The sequence below is a fragment of the Desmodus rotundus genome, chromosome 5, assembly GCF_022682495.2.
Source record: "Desmodus rotundus isolate HL8 chromosome 5, HLdesRot8A.1, whole genome shotgun sequence".
NCBI lineage: Eukaryota > Metazoa > Chordata > Mammalia > Chiroptera > Phyllostomidae > Desmodus > Desmodus rotundus.
The window spans coordinates 111,110,779-111,132,540 of NC_071391.1; the positions used below are offsets into that span (position 1 = coordinate 111,110,779).

The window sequence follows — 21,762 nt, forward strand, 5'->3', positions numbered from 1 at the left end:
CTTAATTACATTATGTCTGGAATTCAAGGATTCTTTCAACCCCCAAGATCTGATGTTGTAATTTGGGGCTTTCCAAAGTGCCTTTCTTAGTGTCCATGAGCATTATGCATCTCTAAAATGTGGTCATAGAATGAAGAGTTTCCCACGTATGTATTTGACCCCATAATCTTTTATTTTTTTCCCCTAGAGCATCCCATGAAGCTACACTCTGGAAAATGATGTCTTTTATGTCAGTGCTACACAAACTTAAAAGTCACAGGACTCACTTGGAAATTTTAAAATGCCAAATGAGGTCAGGGGTGGGGCCTGGGATTCTGCATTTCCAGTAAGTTCCCAGATAAGGGGATGCTACTGGTCCAGGGACATACTTTGAACAGTGAGGTTTGTGCTTTCTGCAATCAGTATCCACGTGCTCTCAGGAGTAGTGCCTATCCAATGATGGTGATATGATGGTGGTCTTCCTGACCGTGTGTGCTATCTTTATGTACTGGATCCACTGCACATATACTTTCCTTATGGCTTCAAAACTATCTTGCATTCTTCTTATCTTTTCATTACAAATATAAAGCAAAGGATCACTTGGCAGAGAAATAGGGGAAAAAATTCCTGGCTAGCAAATGGCAGGAGATAAGGTCCAGAGGAAGCAAATGTGAGAGATGTCAGGGTACTAAGGAAAGCTGTTAACTGCATGATTTTATTTTTCTAGTTCACAAACTATTATAAAGTTAGACTACAAAGCTAGGTTAATATCAGGCCAATCCAGAGAATTCCAACCCAAATTTAGCTCTCAACGAATAAGCATTTATGTATAACGACTGCCCTATAGTTTCATTTGAGCCTTATTGATGATGTGAACTTACAAGGGTGGACTTTGTCATCTTCTCTTCATTGTGCACAGCCTATTTGTTATCTACCTACCTTCTCCTCTAAAAATTGTCTCTGTAGTCTTTCATCATAGCCTTAGTTTCAGCCCACTGCCTTAGTTAAAAAGATACAAGTGGACTTCCAGATAAGTTGGAGGCATAGGTAAATACACTTTGCTTCCTCGCACAAACAAAAGAAGGACCAGAAATTTAAAAACAAAAAAACAATCAGAACTGCCAGAAAATTGAACTGGAATTCTGACAACCAAGGTGTTAAAGAAGAAACATTAATCCAGGCTGGTAGGAGGGATGGAGATGGGCAGCTGGGGCGGAGAGGACACAAAACAAGGTAATGATTGGGCAGTCCCACATTCTCATGCTAATAAACCAGGAGGAAGAACTGCGGAGCTAGACAGACCACACAACCAAGGGTTCCAGAACAGGGAAAGAAAGCCTCAAAAACCTCTGGCTGTAAAATTCTGTGAGGGTTGCAGCAGCAGGAGAAACTCCCAGCCTCACAGGAGAGTTCATTGGAGATACCCACAGTGTCCTAGAACATACAAAAGCTCACCCACCTGGTAATCAGCACCAGAAAGACCCAATTTGCTCATGGGTAGTGGGGGAAGTGACTGAAAGCATTGTTCCTTATCTGACCCCTCCCCCACATACAGCTCCACAACTCAGTGAAGTGGGTTGCCCTGTCCTGGCACATATATAAGGCTCTGACCCTTACTATGTAACAGGTGCACTGAGACAAAGAAATATGGCCCAAATGAAAGGACAAATCAAAACTCCTAAAAAAGAACTAAGTAATGAGGAGATAGCCAACCCGTGAGATGCAGAGTTTAAAACACTGGTAATCAGGATGCTCACAGAAATGGTTGAGTATGGACGCAAAATAGAGGGAGAAGTGAAGGCTATGAAAAGTGAAATAAAGGAAAATGTACAGGGAACCAACAGTGGAGAAAAGGAAACTGGAACTCAAATCAATGATTTGGAATAGAAGGAAGAAAAAAACATTCAACCGGAATAAAGAAACAAGAATTCAAAAAAATGAGGAGAGGCTGAGGAACCTCTGGGACAATGTTAAATGTTCTAACATCCGAATCATAGGTATGCCAGAGGTGAAGAGGAAGAACAAGAAATTAAAGAGTTATTCGAAAAAAATAATGAAGGAAAATTTCCCCAATAGGAAAAGGAAATTCCCCTGGCAAAGGAAATAGACTTCCAGAAAGTCCAGGAAGCTCAGGCAGTCCCAGAGAAGTTGGATCCAAAGAAGCACACACCAAGGCACATCATAATTACATTACCCAAGATTAAAGATAAGGAGAGAATCTTAACAGCAGCAAGAGAAAAAGAAACAGTTACCTATAAAGGAGTTCTGATAAGACTATCAGCTGATTTCTCAAAAGAAACCTTGTAGGCAAGAAGGGGTTGGAAAGAAGTTTTCAGAGTCATGAAAGACAAGGACTTCCATCGAAGATTACTCTATCCAGCAAAGCTTTCATTTAGAAGGGAAGGGCAGACAAAGTGCTTCCCAGATAAGGTCAAGTTAAAGGTTCATCATCACCAAGCCCTTATTGTATGAAATGTTAAAGGGACTTACTTAAGAAGATGATCAAAACTATGAACAGTAAAATGACAACAAACCCACAACTATGAACAACTGAAAACAAACTTAAAAAACAAAAACAAAAACAAACTAAGCAAACAACTAGAACAGGAACAGAATCACAGAAATGGAGATCACATGAAGGGTTATCAGCAGAGAGGTGGTGGGGGGAGAATGGAGGAAAAGGTACAGGGAATAAGAAGCATAAATGGCAGGTACAAAATAGATGGGGGGGGTTAAGAAAAGTATCAGAAATGGAGAAGCCAAAAAATGTATATGTATCTCCCATGGACATGAGCTAAGGTGGGGGAATGTTGGTGGGAGTGGGGTACAGAGTGGAGGGGAATAAAGGGGAGAAAAAAAGGGACAACTGTAATAGCATAATCAATAAAATATACAGTAAGAAAAGAAAAAGTGAGAGAATCCTAATTAGATAGTACTATTTGACTCATAATTTAGGGCCATTCCTGGAAATAGTTTCAGAACACTAGGACAGACTTTAAATAGTGAGATTTTAGGAAACATTAAATATGATAAAGGAATAATTTGGGAAGAAGGAATTTTCATCAAATTACTTACAAGGAAAAATACTGGTGACAGTTTAGAGTAACAGCAATTTCAGAGACAATTTCAATTAAGAAATAGAACTTCACCTATTTCTTCGGTTATCTGGCCAGCCATTTAGATCAAATGATGTGTGTCACAAATTAAGCACTGTAGGTACGGGGCACTGGGTACATAATTTAAATGTTATGATATATATACATATTTGATTTATAGATTTAAAAGAAGTGGCCTCAACTCAGAACATTTTTGTCCTCCAGGGGATCCCTGGCAGTTTCTATACCATTTTTGCCTGTCATACCTGGGGCATGGGGTGCTAATGACATCTGCTTGGTAGAGACCAAGGGTGCTGCTAAACATCCTGCAATGTACAGGACAGGCCTCCCACCCCCCAAGAAAGAATTATGAGGCTACAACGTCAATAGTGGGGAGACTGAGAAACCCTGTTGTCAAGTAATTCTGTTTTCTTCCTGAAAAACTTTGATCTTCATAATATCTACCAAAGTACAGAATTTTATTCAAAGGAAAGGATGTCAGCTCTTTTAAAATGATAATCAACCACCTTGTTCCAGAATGATAGGCACTCACAAGTATAGTGTAAATACATCACCATGACATCTACGAGTACTTCAGTTTCTACAAAATTGTAAAAGTCTTTAAACAAAACAGAGTTGACTCCATTGTGAAAATGTAAACTCACTTGACTTCCTTCCTCTTGTTAGGAAAACTTATAATAGAAATAGTCGTTTCACACTAAAATTCTTTAAACCAGGATGAAGAAATATTAGCTTCAATGCTCTCCTTGTGGATTCATACTTGGAGTTTGCAGGGCAAGAAAATCAGTTGTGCAAATGTCATTAGTGTTTTTTGACTATGAGAAATTATTCAGAATTCTGAGGCAGCCATTTATTGATGATGTTTGAGCAAAAGCTCTTTCTCCAAAACTCTGATTAAGCAACTGGGACAAAGTTTGAATTGTTTTCATCTTGAGAAAAGTAATTGCTATCCTCAAAATTCCAAATGTCAAACCTAGAGAATTCATTGGCCATTAGATTCTCCCTCCCTCCTAACACCCCCCCCCCCCAAAGAAAAAGCAAAGAAAATAATGGGCAATGACATATCCTTTATTTGCAGAGACACAAGGCACTGAAGCCTACAAATATATTGAATGCCCACCTGAAAGTTTTTTGGTGATAGGAGGACCATGGGGAGAAATAACAGAGGCCAGACAGAGTCTACAAAGTCAGTGAAAGGAGAAAATAGCCTTAAAGCAAAATTCAAGGGCAGAGAAACATCAGGAGCCTAACTTATAAATTAGAGCTGCATCTAACTGGTAGAGCAGCTAGCAGAGGCAATGAGATTCCCCGCCTTCCCTGCCTGTCAGGCCTTTCTCTTCCTGCCTTCCTTCCATATACACGGTGCAGTCTTCCTCCTCCTGCTTCGCTGAGCTTCCAGCCTCGCCACGGTAGCCTGAGTGACAGCTCCTGCACTATCCCCAACTCTATTTCCAGTCTCCTCTTCAAGACCATGGTGGCCTTCCCTTAGTTCCTGACCACCGCATTAAATGAGTTTGGCTCTCACTTCCTCAACCCTGGACTTGACTGGGATAAAAGGGATTCATCCCCCACAGTGGGCAGTGGGGGCTTCCCCTGGGCCTCTTCCCCAGGTGAGTTTGAGGTAGGATGTTAGAGGTCCTCTGAGGGGCACAGACACCTGTCTGGTGTCATGCTTACAGAACGGGCACATGAACCTACACTGGTCTGAATATAAATTACAAATTTATATTTGTTAAGCTCTATGTTACAGAGATACTTGGAGGCATCTACTTTTCCCTAAACAGGGAAAAGACTTTCCTTTTTGAGACAATCGATTAGGGGGATGAAATCAGCCTCTTTAGCTGAGTATCGCATGGGGATAGGTAGTCGCCTGCATTTAGTTTGCAACACTACCAATGCACAGGAAACTCCTTGGCCCGGCTGTCTTCACCAGCCTGCGCATCTTCAGCCTCTGGGTAGAAGTGCCAGGACGTGTTACGGAAAATCTACAGGACAATTCATCAGGCGGGCAGTCTGAAAGGCATTTTTGCATATACATTGCGTTTCATCATCAAAGCATCCTGGGTTTTAAAATTAAGTTTCAAACCAACCTTTTAAAAATTAAAATAAAAAATTGAGAAAAAAAATGTCTCCTATGTGGGTGAGAAGGTGACGGGTCTGAGGCCTTGGCTCCTTGCACATGCATTTGGTAAAGGAATCATTCATTCAGGAAATGTTAGCGATTTAGAAAAATATGTTTTTGTTTTCGGTATTCCAAGAAAACATTTAGGGAAGTAAATCATGGGGTGGGTTTTTTTGGCATAAAAAGTAACAACTTGTCATTCTAAGTAAGTAACTGTAGCTGGGTAGCAACTAGCATTATGTGAAAATATTGACTCAACTCCCAGGCACCTTGGAAGTGTGAAATCCACACTCTGTGGCAGCTCCAAACACTGAACAGAGCACCTGAGGGCAGCGATCTGGTTGGAAGCAGTGGTAGGAACATTTCTGGAACATGCATTTGTAATGCAAACAGTTTGTATTGTATTTAGATCTTATATTAAAGGTCAATTAAAACATTGTGCTTTTTTTTCCTAAAGATGCTCATATTGCATTTTACAAATGATTGAGGAAATATTTGTTCTTTAGATCAAAGACTGTGTGTACGTCTAATATTCATATCCACACACCCACACTTAATAGAAGGGGTTTGAGGGACAGAGAATGATCTTTGGAAATTGGAGCAGAGTGTGCTCAAGAATAACCTACCACCTGCCTCCACTCGGCCCTGCAGCCACTCACAACTACTGGCTTCTACGAGCAGGCACTAATGAGCCTGTAGCAAAAGGAAAAAAAAAAGGAAGCTCTTAAGTCATATAAAAAATCTCAACTGATAATTGAACATGTAGATTTTTCTCTGTGGCAGGCTTTGTCCTCTATTCTATCTTTGGTTCCCACATATATTATTGCCAAGGTGAGTAAGTGCTATTTAAACCTGTCTTTAAGACACTGGGTCAGTCACAGGCAAAAGCCACAGGAGTGAAATAAGTAGTGATAGAATCTTTGTTTTGCTCGCTTTATAGTCTGGTACAGCTTAGCCACCAACTCTACCCCAAGCTTCAATTCTGTGTTCACTTGAGACATGAAGCTATCGGAAAACTGTTAGAGTGACATCTTCTTCTAGTCCCCAAAGTCCATTCTCAACTACAAATGCATTCTAGAACAAGACCATTATTTGGGTCATCCCTTTTCCTAGGCTCTGGAATCAGAAAAGGTCCTAGAATATAGAACGTAGGAGGTAGGATCCAAAGAGTGACGGAACAGATGAAAAATCTGAGGGTCAGAGGATTAAAGTGATTTCTTCATTCTCATAGCCGTAGGGGTAGATCATTATACTGCCAAAGACATCCCAGCCATCTGGTCCATAGGACCCAATGTTGTTTTTGAGGTTTAAGTTGAAAGTACATATTCACTGAGCCACAGGCTGGCCACAGGGCTCTGTGAAGTTGAACTTCACCCCTAACTAGAGTCAAGGTAATCTGAAAACTTGTTTTTATTTCAAGAGAGCAATGCCCTAACATATCATCCATTTCAAATCATGGTTTTAGGCTGGCTAGGGGGCTTTGTGATAAAAAAATAAATAAATAAAAAGTCCCTACAGGTAACATAAGCATGGAAGAGTTTTTTCCTGGGCAATTAAAAACTTCTTGCTCTTAAACAAACCATATCACTTTTAATGAGACCGAGTTTTCATTTTTGCAGTGAAGGAGTTTGACCTTAATAGTGTAATGTCATACTACACAGGAAAGTTTCCGAATTAGACTAAAATGGACACATCTTTAAACAGTTGCAGAAAACACAAACTACAGGGGAAAAGAGACATATTCACACAGAGAACCATCACTGCCCACATAGATGATAAAACAGTACAACCGACATTTAATGTGGTGGCTCCATTTATCAGCGGTGCTCGCTTTTCAGTTTCAGTTACCCATGGTCAGTCAGTGCTATAGTAAATAGTAAATAGAAAATTTATGTTAAATGGAAATAAGCATTTCATAGATTTTTAAACTGTGGCCTGTTCTGAGTATTATGATGAAATCTCACACTGTCCCACTGTGTCCCTCACAACGCAAACACCACTTTGTCCAGCACGCCCACACTGTAGACGCTCCTGCCCGGGAGTCACGTAGTAGCCAGACCGACTGTTGCTGTATCACAATGATTGCATTCCAGTAACCCTCATATTACAAAAGTTATGGAACATGGTCCCTAGATGGAATGCAGCATTAAAGCCACCTGTGTGATCCTGGGAGGATTCCCCCCTCTGCGACAACACTTTGATGAGCTAACAAAGAAAGAGACCGTGCTTCCAATTACAATGTTCTTCCAAAAGCTTTTGGCCAAAAACAACATCAACTATCCATTGTAGTTCACGTCACAACGCCTACGTCAATCAGCTCACTTCGTCTCATCACGTAGGCTTTTATCATCTCACATCGTCACAAGAAGCAGGGTGACTACTCTACCTTAAGACTTTTTGAGAGAGTAACCACATTCACATAACTTTTATTACAATATAATGCTATAATTGCTCTTTTATTATTGGTTATTGTTAATCTCTTACTATTGCTAATTCATCAATTAAACTTTATCAGAGGTATATATGTATAGGAAAAAGCATAGTAGATGTAGAGTTTGGTACTGTCTGCCATTTAGACATTTACTGGGAGTCTTGGAACTAATCACTCACCAATAAGGGGGAGCTCTTGTACAAATTCCCAAATATTTCCTTCCTGCAGGCCTGCAGCAGCAACACTGAATGGAACTCTCAAACATCTGATCTGGCAAAACCACAATTATAGCCCAGACCCCAACTTCCTCTAAATCTTTCTATTACATAACCCTACACTTTCTCAACTTTGGAGAATAGACTACAAAAGTTAATATACAACTTATAGTTTTATTGTGGTGAGGGTAAATGGGTAATAAATGTACAAGGCTAATATACAGGGTCTGGCAGAAGTAAGGCCTACCTGAGTGTGGTTGGTAGGGTAATAATATGGGTGTAATAATTTATAGTTTTAATTTGGACATTTCATCTAAAATGTCATATGGTGTGCTTGAGTGTGATATTGTTATGTTACAGAATTACATGCTTATGCCTTTGTAATACAAAAGGGGCGTTCTTTGTGCTGGACACTGCATACACCATTGCATGCGAGTGAGTGTGGTGTGTGTGCACACATGCAGAGAGGACAGACAGGAAGTTGGGGGGGAACGAGCATGTATGAAACAGCGATGCAATGCAGACCCTCAGGTCCCCGAAGTCCGGCTCTGTCACTCACCCATCAGCTGCTGACTTTGCTCAGGCTGATTCCAGTCTCCTTGAGCCTCAGTTTCCTAATCTGCAAAACTATGATATTGATGATTAAAGCCCTTACTTGTTAAGAGGGTTAAATGAGATAATATGTAAAAATTACTAAAATATCTAGCATGGAAAACACATTAAGTGTTGATATCTTTCCTCTCTCCTTAGGTATGAGCAAGAAGGTTAATTATCCTCTTTTCTGGATATTTCTTTATAAGTATAAGCAATTCACCTACTGGATAATTTTGGGGGTTAAGTCATGGTGAGGTAAGTTTTAATCCAGATTTTAATCCACGTAAACGAAATTTTCATGGACATTAACCATCTGTCCTTACATCTAAAAAAGAAACATTGATTTTGTAAGATGGCCCTTCACTTTTCATTTTAACTATGTTGTACAGATTGAAACATAACCTGGAAGTACTTACATTTTGTTTATAGTTTACTCAAGAATTTCAGTAGCCTTTGGCATGAAAATATTTAATAGCCTTAGAATCCCCTATTTGCAAGTAACCTTGACAGTTCATGGCATTTAGTAATTTGAACAGATATGAACCATGCAGGTTGTGCCAATGAAGATTGATGAAGCTACCCAGTGAGCTTAGCCTATGCCCCATAACAGTACCAAAAAGCACCTTGAATGATAGGAATTCTTTGTAACAACACATTTGTTACAAAGTACTCCTAGGGGTGTGTGCAGTAAAGTGTGGCTCTTCTCTGAGAGGTGATTTGAGGGATATGGAACTTAACCCCTGTCAATAGCAGCAACGGAAGCAGCTAACATTTTCAAGCAATTACTCTGGGGCCAGGCACTATACTAAACACTTACATAAAGGATTGGATGCCAGGCTGTATGTACACTTTGAACAAGAGTTTGGGGGAACTGTGCACGGTAGTTAACAGCATGTCCCTGGAGTCTGGGACACTGGGGCTTGTGCATGAATTCTGCTTCTTTTAGGTGTCACATTTTGGACAAGTTACTATTAAACTTCTTGAAAACTCAGTTTCCTCATCTGTAAAACAGAGTTAAAAATAGTGGCTTCTTCACTAGGTTGTCAAAAGCACTAAATAAGGTCATAAGGAGCTTATAAAAAACTATTTAAATAATTGTTAAGGGCCTAAGGGGAACCCTTGAACTTTTTTTGAAATGCTTTATTGTAAGCTATAAGAAAAATTACAAAATACAGTAGAGTTTAGGAATTAGAGAATTTTGGAGGAGGGAGTGATATGGAGATATATATATATATATATATATATTATCAATATACATATATGTATGTGTGTGTATATATATACACCCAAATACTTCTGAAAGGACAGAAAAAAATTACCATAAATTTGACAGGTGCTTCAGCTGGAACAAAATAGCTCTTCATAAAATATTATGATTTACGGATTTGTTATGGCTCAGTTATTTGAGAAATTTCAATAATTCAGTTCTAGTTCGAATATATTAACTGGATTGGGGAGGGTGACGTTGAGAAAAAGATGAGACTGTTTCTTTAAAAAAACAAACAAACAAACATGGAGATCTAGTTCCATCCATGTAGTTTCTGATGTGGCTCTTTTTTTTTTTTTTTTTTTTTTTTTCTTTTTGGTTCATGGTTTGAATCAAGACTGGAGTTTACAAAGCTCTATTGTATCTATTTAATCCCAAGATATTTGTCTAGGGTTTTCAGGATCACACAACAAATACCTGCAACCAGAGCAAATCAAGAAACAGTCTGAGAGTGGAAGCTACTTTTTGAAAGAGTTCCAAGTGATTTCATGACCCCATCATGTCCAAACTGAGAGTCATCCCAGACTCCTCTGTGTCTCATATCCTAACATCCAATACATTGGCCCAATGTTGCATATATAACCCAAATTTATCCACTTCTTCCCACCTGCCCTGCCTGTATTCTAGTCATAGCACTAATCCCTTGCAGGACAATTGGGACAATCTTTTGTCTAGTCTTCCTTCTACTTTTGTCACTCTACATATATTTGCCACGTAGCAGCGGAGTGATTCTTTCCAAATGGAAGCTGGATCATGCCACACCTTTGTTCAAAGCCTTCAATGGACTGAAATATCTGAGTAAAATACAAAATCTTTATACCAGCCCTCTCAATCTCATCTCCGAAATGTTTCTCCTTTCTCTCAGCTGCAGTCACACCAGTCACTTTGTTCTTTATCAAACATGCCAAGCACAGTGCTGCCTTGAGGGTCTCTGCCTTTCCTGTCCCCACAGTCTGGAATGTTCTTCAATTCCCTTCAGGTCCCTGCTAAACAGTCAACTTAGGACACAAGCCTTTTCTGACCACACATCACTGCCCCCATCCCTTGCTTTCCCCCACACTGTTCTATTTTGCTCTGCAGACAAAGTTCCATCTTACACATCATACATTTATCTCACTCTTTCTCAGTTTTCCCGGACAGAATGTGTGCCCCAGGAGAACAGGAAGATTATTGGATATCGTCATGGTTACATTGCTGGCAACTGTCAGCACATGGTAGCCACTCAGTAAATATTTGCTGCTGAATGAGTCTTCTGTGCAAGTGGAGGGATTAATTGAGAAAAACAATTTACTGAAGGCTGAAACCGAGACAGTCTGCCTTACTGATGACCACATTAGTGATTCTGAATGTTAGGGTTTGTCCCTTACCTTCAAGCCTAACAGGTACAGCTTCTTACCCTGCATGGGGTGCTGCTCTCAGGACTAACTAAATCAAGAGGATGAAGTGGACAATCGAGATTCCCTTGTCTGACTCATCACTGTGATGGCCTCAACTATGTACTTTACTTGGTCAGACAGAAGCAGCTCTCTCTCCCAGATCCTCTGTGTCCAATCAGAAGGAAGAGATGGATGGTTATATGCTTGTGAGGCAGGGGGCAAGGAAGAAATGACAGTGGAGTTAGGGGCTCTGCTTCAGGAGCATCCTGGCAGAGTTAGTTCAGGTTCTCAGGAATCTCCACACACCAAGGAGGCTTTTCTACTGGGTGGAAATAGGAGTTATCCACACTAGTACTTCTCAGATTTGAAATCCCTCCCTGGTATTAAATTAGGGAATTAAATAAGCACAATGCCTCTTTATTGACCCTGGATGCACCTGTATAGAGTCCTGTAGCCTTTCTTTTAAAACATATTACTTCAGGAGTCAAAAAGTTAGTAATTTCCCTGACTGCATTTATTGTTTTATTCATTTTTTAGGTAACATCTGTTTACTGAATACCTGCTATATGCTAGACACTCACCTACATGTTGGAGTGCCGTTAGGAATCAGACATGGTCCTTTTCCTAAAGGACCTGCTAATCTAGCAGGAGAAATAAGATAGAGTGAGTGTAGAGCTGGATGTATACATATCAAAAGAGCACGAGAGTGAGAAACACAGACCTGATACCACTCAGAGACAGGATAGTCAAGCTGAAATCTGCACAATGATTGGAAATGAGAGGAAAGGTAGCCAGAGAGTCTATAGGGAAAGAGACAACATGTGTACAGACCCAGAGTGGACAGGGCAGAGCACAAAAAGTAAAAGATGGCAAGTGTGGATGACATCTGGTAGGAAGTGGGAGAGGACAGGTAGGTGACCCTGGAGGTTGGAGAGGAACCCAGATCATGGAGCCTTGCCGTCTGCTTTAAAATGTGGGTCCTTCCCAGCAATTCCACTTTTGAAAATATTGGGTTGGCCAAAAAGTCCATTTTTCCCCCCTGGAGATGGCTCTAGTAGCACTTCGTTGTCTTTAATCTCATTCAAAACAATTTTGTTAGACTTCATTGTGACAGATGTCATATCTATGTGCATTTTTTTAAAAAAACTTATCAAAATTGGTGAATCTTTGTGTCGCCAGTTTAATATGAAGATGAGAGAAAATAAGCAACATTTTCAGCATAGTATGCTTTATTATTTCAAGAAAGGTAAAAAATGCAACTGAAATTCAAGAAAAGGTTTGTGCAATGCATGAGGAAGGTGCTGTGAGTGATCAAACATGTCAAAAGTGGCTTGAAAAGTTTTGTGCTGGACATTTCTTGCTGGGTGATGCTCCATAGTTGGATAGACCAGTTGAAGTTGATAGCAATCAAATCGAGATGTTGAGAACAATCCATGTTCTACCACATGGGGAATAGCCAACACACTCAAAATATCCAAATTAATAATGTTATTGATGAAAATGAACAATGTGTCTTTTATTTTATGGAAAAAACAAAAAGGAATTTTGGGCCAATCCTGTGTATCCAAAGAAACCTGAAACACTAATTCAAAAGGCTGTATGAACCCCTATGTTCACTGCAGCATTGCTTATAATAGCCAGGATTTGGAAGCAGCACAAGTACCCATCAGTAGATGAGTGGATAAAAAAGCTTTGGTGCATTTATGCAATCAGATACTACTCAGCCCTAAAAAAGAAGGAAATCTTACCCCTGCAACAGCATGGATGAACCTGGAGAGCATTACGCAAGTGAAATAAGCCAATCAGAGAAAAGCAAATACCATATGATTTCACTTATTTGCGGAATCTAATGAACAAAACAAACTAACACCATAGAAACAGACTCATAAATAGAGAACAGACTGACCGCTATCAAGGGGGAGGAGGTTCGTGGGGTTGGATGGAAATGGTGAAGTGACTAAGGAAAAAAGAAAAGGCACAGTCAACAGTATGATGATTATCAGTGGGAAAGGGCATGGGGGGGATGTGGAAGATAGTAACGCCGGGGTGGGGGAATGGTGATGGAAGGAGACTTGACTTGGGGTGGTGAACACACAATACAATATACAGTGATGTGTTATAGAATTGTACACCTCTACCCTATATAATTTTATTAACCAATGTCACCCAATTAATTCCATAAGAAAGAGATAAATAAATGGACTAAGCAAAAATTTTTAAAAATTCATAAAATAAAAGTAAAATGTGGGAACTTGACCTGAGAACAATAGAAAGTCTCTGAATGGACTCAGGCAGAAAAAATTGTGTGATCTGATTTGCATTTTCAGCAGTTCACGCTGGCTATTCTGTGCAGAGAGACTGAAGGAAGACCAGGCAGATGAGAAGCCTGTTGGGAGGACGCTGCAGTTGCCAGAAAAAGAGTCTGTACCTGGCACTATCATGGGTTTGGGAGAGATGGGGGAGAAGAGGAGGTAGGCTGACTGGGCAGTAAAGCAATGGAAGGAATAAAATGAATCTAGAGCCTTGAAAACAGCTGTATTAATTTTGCATCTCATTTTAAGGAGTAGCTTCTAGAGGGGAGGGGATGGGGGGAAATGGAGACAACTATACTTGAAAAACAATTTTTAAAACATTATTACTGCTATAAAAAGAATAGCTTTTATTTTCTTTGCTGCAATGCATATTTTGCCCCCAATTTACATCCACTCTGCCCTACCTGGACCACATCACTTTGGTGCTCAGTTGCCATAATTTGCACTCCATCTCTCCAAAAGACATGGGGATAAGGCTCCACAGGTGACCTCTGATTAGCTCAGCTCACTGTCACAGTGGAGCCTGCCCTGAAGCCCTTCACTCGCCCTCAGAAGGGGTGAGTTAGCTAGGTTTTGAAGAGGAGGAAAATTTACTAAATTTTCTAAAATTCAGTTCTACTGGTGATGCTTCCTATAGTAGCCAATATTACATATTAGAAAGCACTGTATTTTACCTGTTAAATTCTCTTAATCAACAAACCCTCATGCAAATTAACCTAGTCTTTACTAAATGTTACGAACACTTAGGGGTGGGGGGGACCCTCAACATTTCACTTGTGAAGGCAATTTTTTAAAAATCCAATTATTTTTTCCTATTCATATTTTACTAATATTTTATTAGCACTAAAACTATCCTCATTAAGGAGTTCTTGAGGACCACAGCATAGCGTAACAGGCTGAGATAACTTCCATTCACTTCACCACGTCAACCTCTGTGAACAGCAAATACCAAACAGGGTGGTGGAGGATAGCACATACATGCAAGAAAAAATATAAAAATACATAGAAAACAATATACTGTAATAATTGCAACAATCAAGAAATATTGAGGGGCTAAAACCATCCTCATTGATCCATAGATTGATAACTTCATCTATTCAGGCATTCTTTAGATTAATGGCAACTTAGCATCAATCAGAGGTTCTCAACCAGGGATCAAATGTGCTCCGGAAGGGCTGCGAGGTTGTGCTTTGTGGGAGGAAGTGCAGAGAGTGGACAGAGCATGGAGATGATTATTTCAGTTCATTCAGAAGTGTTTTTATTGATTTATGTTATTTATTTGAAGAATGGAAGCTCCATATTTCAACTAAATAAAGGGATCTGTGCCTAAAAATATTAACCAAACCAAAAACACCCCACAAACTTATTAAACCATCTCTCAGGAATTTCCACTTCCAGCCATGGAGTAGCCAATATGACACAATTTTTTTGCTGAGAACTAGAAATGCAAAATAAAAATATCTGCTTAAAAGCATGGGACAGCATCCAAAGAAGTTGAAACTTATTCTAGATCCAAGAAAAAGATACTCCTTGAGGGGAGCCCAACTTTCGTATTTCACTTTTCCTCCCAGGGATTTGCTCCTTCCTAGTGTTGAAACAGAAACTGAGATGCCAGATAAAAGGTAGCTGGTGAGATGAAGATAGTTCTTCAGAGTTTGCAGCAACCTCATAAGGTGAGGGAGGCAAAAACTGAATGAAGTCCAAAGCAGTCAAGGAAGCGCAGACATAAGGCTAAGTTCCCACAGAGAAGGCAAATTCAAGGACTGGCACTTTACCACCAGTTTTCCCCCAAGATCTTTGTCTATTAAGGTACATATAGTGACAGTCAAAAAGCAAATGGAAAGGATAAAAAACAAAGCTGACAGCTATTTCATTAGATTGGACAAAAAAAAATTGCAGTAAATGCTTCACAAGTGAGATGGGAATCCAAATAACACAACTGTTCACACCCCTGGAAGACTAGTATTCCTTAGGACTGGGGTAAAGGGGAGGCAGGCTATACCTCTTTAAGACTACAGCCCAGCTTCCAGTCACTTCAATCCTTCCTTGACAGATTGAGAAGGTCTGCCTCTCTGCTGCCCTTCGGAGGACAGGGTGCATTCTGTCTGCAGGAAGAAAACAGTATCCAGACGGCGATGGTCTTAAATGTTTGTGTCCCCCCAAAATTTATATGTTGAAATCCTACTACCTAACATGATGGTACTAGGAGGTGAGGCGGAGCTCCTATGAATAGGATCAATGTTCTTATAAGAGGGGCACAACAGAAATCCCTCCACCTTTCCACTCTGTGGGAATGCAGCAAGGAAGGCACTTGCTGGGAGTAAGGAAGAGGGCTCTCACCAGAACACACCCATTCTGGAGTCTTGATCTTGGACTTCACAGACTACAGAACTGTGAAAAATAAATTTACGTTTCTTATAAACCACCCAGTCTGTGGTATTTTGCTATAGCAACCCAAGTAGACTAAGAAACACACTCTCTATATTTTTCCATACAAATGTTTGACATTAGATCAAATATTACCTAGCATATAAAAATCAAATAATAAAAGCAGACACCATAAGAAAGTCTGCCTCCATTTTGAAAGCCTCATGGAGCTCCATAATAGCTTATTGAAACAAGTTCAAATTCAATTAAATGAGGTATAGTGCATTCCAGTCATCAGGAGTGAATTGTAATGAACAGTTGTACTTCGTTTTGAATGTTCGACTGCTAACAGCTTTGGAATCTCATTCTTCCCACCCACCCTTTTGTCTTGCTCCACAACTGGGCAAGCTAACTGATCATCCCACATTTTTTTTGGGGGGGGGGCACTGCATAGTTCAAACCATTCAAATCCCAGCCCCCTACATGGAAATCCTGACCCCAGCCCTATCCCCTAACACGATAAAAACCCAAACCACTTACTCTTCTCTGTGCTTGAAGTCACTGTGGACAGGCTTGGGTCTTGCTCTGCTCTCCCCAGAAAGTGCCCTCATGTGAGTAATAAACCTGTTCATATCCCCTGTGACTACTATTGCATCATCAGTCTCAAAACCTAACCAACTGAGGGGAGGGGGGTGGGGTTTTTCCCTGTGTTGGGAAACCAGAAAACAGAAACAAAATTGACCCAAATACTGCCATTTTGGACTTGAATTTTTAAAATGTCTATAATTAATATATTTTAAAGAAATGGCCTGATAGTGATTTTTACTAGCAAACTGAAATCAATGTTTAAACATTTGACTAGAAATTCTCTTAAAAAATGAACTCAATAGATCAGTTTCAAGCAAACTGTACGCAGATGGAGACAGGACGAGTGGGCTAGAAATTAGGCCAGTAGAAAATAACTAGACATAAGCATAGCTAAGGGAGAAATTTATAGTCTTAAATGCATATATTACTAAAATGTTAAAGAGGCTAAAAATCAATGATGTGATTATTCATTTCAAAAAGTTAGAAAAAGAACAGTGAGCTATGCCAGAAGAAAGCACAAGAAAGAAATACAAAGATAAGAGCATAAATAAAATAGACAACAAAGGAAGTCTACAAAGTTGAAAGCTGTGTTTCAGAAAGAAATATTAAAAGATAAACCTTTTTCAAAACTAATCCAGAAAAAAGAAGATGCCAACTACCAATAGGAGAAATGGGGAACAAACAGTCATGCAGACTCTTGCACATTAAAAAAATCAAGAAGAGATGCAGTTTTATGTCAAAAAATTAGAAAATTAAATGAAAATAACAAACCCCTAGACTACAAACTACCGAAACTAACTCCTCTTGTAATAGAAAACTTAAATAATCATGTTTAGTAAAAATAAAATGTGCAATTTTTAAACCTTTCCTCAAATGTATACCCAGGCTTAGATTACTGTATCAGTGAATTTCTCCAAATATTTACAAAATAAATAATGCCAGTCTTACATATTCATTCAATAGAAAACAATAGAAAGCAGGATTAATTTCTTACTCATTTTTGGAAGGAAAGTGTAATTTTCACAGCAATATTTCTAAAGGAGAATACAAGAGACAAAAATCATATAGTCAACTCAAAATGTGCGGACAACCCATTTGATAAAATTCTATATTATTTGTGCTTTTAAAATAAACTCTTAGCAAAGGAGTAACAGAAGAGAACTAAAATAACCTAATAAAAGTACCTGTGATAAATCTAAAACAAACAATATAATTAATGGTATAATATGTAAATCTTCTCACTGAGATCTATAAATTACAAAAATATCTAAAACCACAATATTGTACTGAAGGTTTGGGGTAATAATGAGATGAAAAAACAAGATATAAAGATTGGAAAAGAAGAAATGCAACTGTTATAATTCACAGACAACATGATTGTGTACATAAAAAGGCCAAAAGGGTACAAACTTCTGGAACTTGTAGGTGAATTTACCAAGGTCAATGAATATAAAATCAATATATCAACAAAGTTTTTCATATTGTAGACACTTAGGCCCAGAAAGGTACCCAAGTCCAAGGAGACACTTTCACAATTAGGAAAAAGGGTGACTCTTGCCCGGTGTTTAAGATTTTTTTAATGTTATAGATCAGCAATGAGCACTTGTTTGAAGGCTATAAGCTACAGGAATTCTTTTGATTCTAGTTCCTCTCTAATCAAACGAAGGCTAGTCCCTACATCTGCATGACTGTTTGTCCCCCATTTCTACCTGGCTATTAAGACATTCTAAACTGTAGCTGACTGCAGTGACTCCCCCAACCCGGCTCATAAAGGGAATAACTAAGGGAGGTAGACCAGCGATTTCCTGGAATGTGCAGCTCTGATGCGCTCAAGCTTTCTGTTTCTGCTACTAGCTGAAGATCAAGGATCACTCACAGTGGTTAAATTTCCCTACAGTGAAACCTATGAATGGAACAAGGCAACGTGGTGAAGGAGTTCAGTGTCTATGACAGGAGAAAAGAGAATGAGTAGGCAAGAGGGCTACTTAGTGCTGACCTCACATTGATACAAACGTCAAGTGTGAACTCTAAGTATTTTCTGTAAATGAGGCTACATACAGAACTACAGAAAGACAGTGACAAGACTGAAAGTAAGAGACATTTATAATACAACTTTAAACTCATGTCGTTCTTTATCCACAATGCCCATAACACAAAGCTAATTAGTGCTTTCTATAACTTCCGCAATTGTCCCATGAGTACTGTGAATATAAAAATGGGATACTATCTATATGTTACCACTGCTATTTTACCACGTATGACTATTGAAAACTTCTGTAGCCTGCATTCAGCATTATTTCTTGTCCTCCTCTTCCCCCTTGACCCCTCTACCTATCGCCTTTTCTTTACCTTCTCTTTCTCAAGACAGGGAAGTGGCCAGGCTTCCAAGGACAACCCTGGGCAGATTCTAGATTCCTCAGAGGCCAAGTGAACTCTCAAAAAATGTGGGTGGAGTGTGAGGGGTAACGGAGTGTTTGCCTTGTAGGTGGGGACAGAGTTGGAGAGACTGCCACTATGGCCTTACTTTCAGCTCTAGGCTGGGGTCACACAAAGGCACTAGGGGTTCCATTACTTTAGGCTTCTGCACTCAACTTGCTGACTGCTGTCACGGGTGAGGACACAGCCTGTGTCCTAGAGGACCCAAGCCTCCCTCTGGGCACCATGCAGAACATCCTGCTGCTGGACGTCTTTAGCCCCAGAGGAATGGCAGTACTGGAGTAACCCAAATAAGCAGTTACATAGGGCACAATAAAATTAGAATGCAACCTACCACTCACTCCAAGAAAAATAGAGAGAATTTCACATTGGATGAATTTACTCAGAATTTAACTTTGCCATCCTAGGCAGGAAAACTTTTTTACTTTTAGATTGCATTTAACTCATCTGTGATTCTGAGTAATTTTATTTTATTTTGAGTTAAAGTGGGGATACACCAGAGTTTTATTGTTGTTGCTGAGGTGGCGTGGTGGTTGGTAAGTGCTCAGAGCCTGCCAAAGTTCTGAGCCGCCCTTGACACCCATTTCCTGTTTGTCAGGATCTGTACCCTCCTGCCATCTTTTCTCCAGCACACGCATTTCCCGGTTAACATCTCTCATTTGCTGTGTCACTACACATCACTAAATGCAACCTTTGCCAAGCTGTTGGTTTTCAGCTCCTAGATTTAGGCAGCATGCTTATCATTTCATTTTTTATTTTGTTTCTGTTGGGGGACAAAAAACTGTTTTCAGTATTACAGAGCACAATTTCACATTTATAAAACAACTCCCACAGATTTCTCTAACACATATAATATACTTCTGACCCTGAACTTAAACTCCTTCAGCAGGAGTCTAAACATCTCTTGGGGGGAGGGGAATTTTTTCTCAAGTTTATAATGTGGACAGCTAATCCAGGGTAAGTGGGTTGAGGGGAGAAAAGGATGAGGAGGAGGAAAAGGGAATGGTTTAAACCTCCAGATGGCAGTTTCTACCCCTCAGATTCAGGACTTTGGAATATTCCTTCTCCTTCTGTCTCAGCCTCTGTCTATTGCTCAGCAACATTAACAGACATGTTCCAGATCATATTTTGTGTGTGGGATACAGAGAGGAAAGGATGCGGATAACCTGCTTTATTTGAAAGGGATGCAGTCATCAGAAAGGAAAAGAAAGGAAGGTTCCAAGACTATTTTCCAGGAAAACCATAGAAGGGCTGCCATTTGGAGAGATGAAACCTATGGATAAACTCTAGTTCTCAGGCCTCTCCTGACTTACCTCTACAAGCTTGTTGGCGTGTTCACGGAAAACCTGGGCATATTCTTTCACCTCCTTTTCATTTCCACTCTTTGCAGCTTCAATGAGAACTAGCAAAGGGACGTTGGTTTCCAAGAAAGAATCAGATATGTGATCCATCACAGCTTTCCGAAGCTACAGGAAAAACAAAACACACACAATTAAGAATTGTCTACTTATGAGTCTATTGATGTTACTCACTTGACAGAATACATTGAACTACTGTCCAATAATAGAGTTTTTCTACACTATGCCCAGATTTCATTATCCATTACAATAATGTGTCAATTCTGTTTTCTAAAAAAACTATTTTTAATTATAGTTGATGTACAATATTACATTAGTTTTAAGTGCAAAACATAGTGATTAGACATTTATATACCTTTTGAAGTGATCACCACAATAAGTCTAGTACCCATGCATAGTGATTACAATATTATTTACATTATCTGTGCCACACATTACATCCCCATGACTAATTTTATAACTGGCAGTTTGTACTCTTAATCTTTTTCACCCATCCCCCTACCCTCACTCTTTTAATTTTCCCAGTGCTTAGCACATCAAAGGAAAACAGAGAGATGACTGATGGATGATTCTGAATTAACTGTATTATATGTCAGCTTAAAACTTACACATATGACCTATATAGCTCAACACATTATAGGCCCTCTCATCCTTCATTGGCCCAAATGTCTCCAGGAAGTTTTAAATTGCAGTAAAGTTCAAGGACTCGGGATCTTTAGAAAAATGAGAAAGCTAGGCATCAAAAAGCAGGTGGGGAGAACTTTGGGTGAAGAGTTGGGCTTCGAATCCACCCTGGAGCTTTACCACTATGCAGTCTCCTGTTCTTTCTAGATACATTGTTTGTGTTTGATGGAGGTAGAAACACGGAACATCTAACAATCTCAAAATGTTTCTGCCCAGGTGCTATGACGATATAGTTACTGTGCTCCAGAAAGTGGTACTTACAATCATTTTTCAAGGTAAGTAAGAATAAAGGACCCAAATTTCTAACAATGCATAATTACGAATCATTCTCTTATTGTTAAGACTGGAAGCAGGGTAGCTGAATGAAAAGGAAGTGAAACTGTACCTGAAAAATCACCTCAGTACTGCTTTGTTCACAACTGTCCAAAGGTACACAGGAAGAAAACACCCAGATGTAAATAAACACAGGAGAAGATGATGATTGGTGTGTGTGCTTCCCCAAAAGATATACTTATGCAGTAGGTGGGCAAATCTTTTGATGAGGTGATACACACACATTTTTTATTGATAAAAAGAAGAACTCTGAATAAATTTCCATTCCTTTTTGCACTAATTAGCATAGCATATGTGTATGTGTCTATACAATTTGTTTTGGTTTACCCGTCAGTTGGATTTGATATTTCACCATATAAAATAAAATAAAGTTTATGGGAAGTTAAGATTAATTAACTACTTGTTTGGCAACATGTGCTAAATTACTGTGTAGGAACAATGTTGGTTATGGGAGAATTCACATTTTCCAGTTATATACAGTGTGACAGACATTCAACTAAGCTTTTTACATATTATAGCATTTAGTGCTCACACCAGCAGTATGAGATACAGACTTTCCTCCACTGGATTTTCAAATGAAGAAA

General features: G+C 39.4%; 1 protein-coding gene across 4 annotated transcripts in view; it reads right to left on the minus strand.

Annotated features, from left to right (window-relative positions):
- CTNNA2 (catenin alpha 2) overlaps positions 1–21,762 on the minus strand; it is a 1,072,448-nt gene that overhangs the window by 209,870 nt on the left and 840,816 nt on the right. For all 4 annotated transcript variants that reach the window (XM_053924989.1, XM_053924987.1, XM_053924988.2 and 1 more), the window contains one exon: positions 20,117–20,269. In XM_053924989.1, coding sequence (XP_053780964.1) covers positions 20,117–20,269 — 153 coding nt within the window. The remainder of the gene's footprint in view (positions 1–20,116; positions 20,270–21,762) is intronic.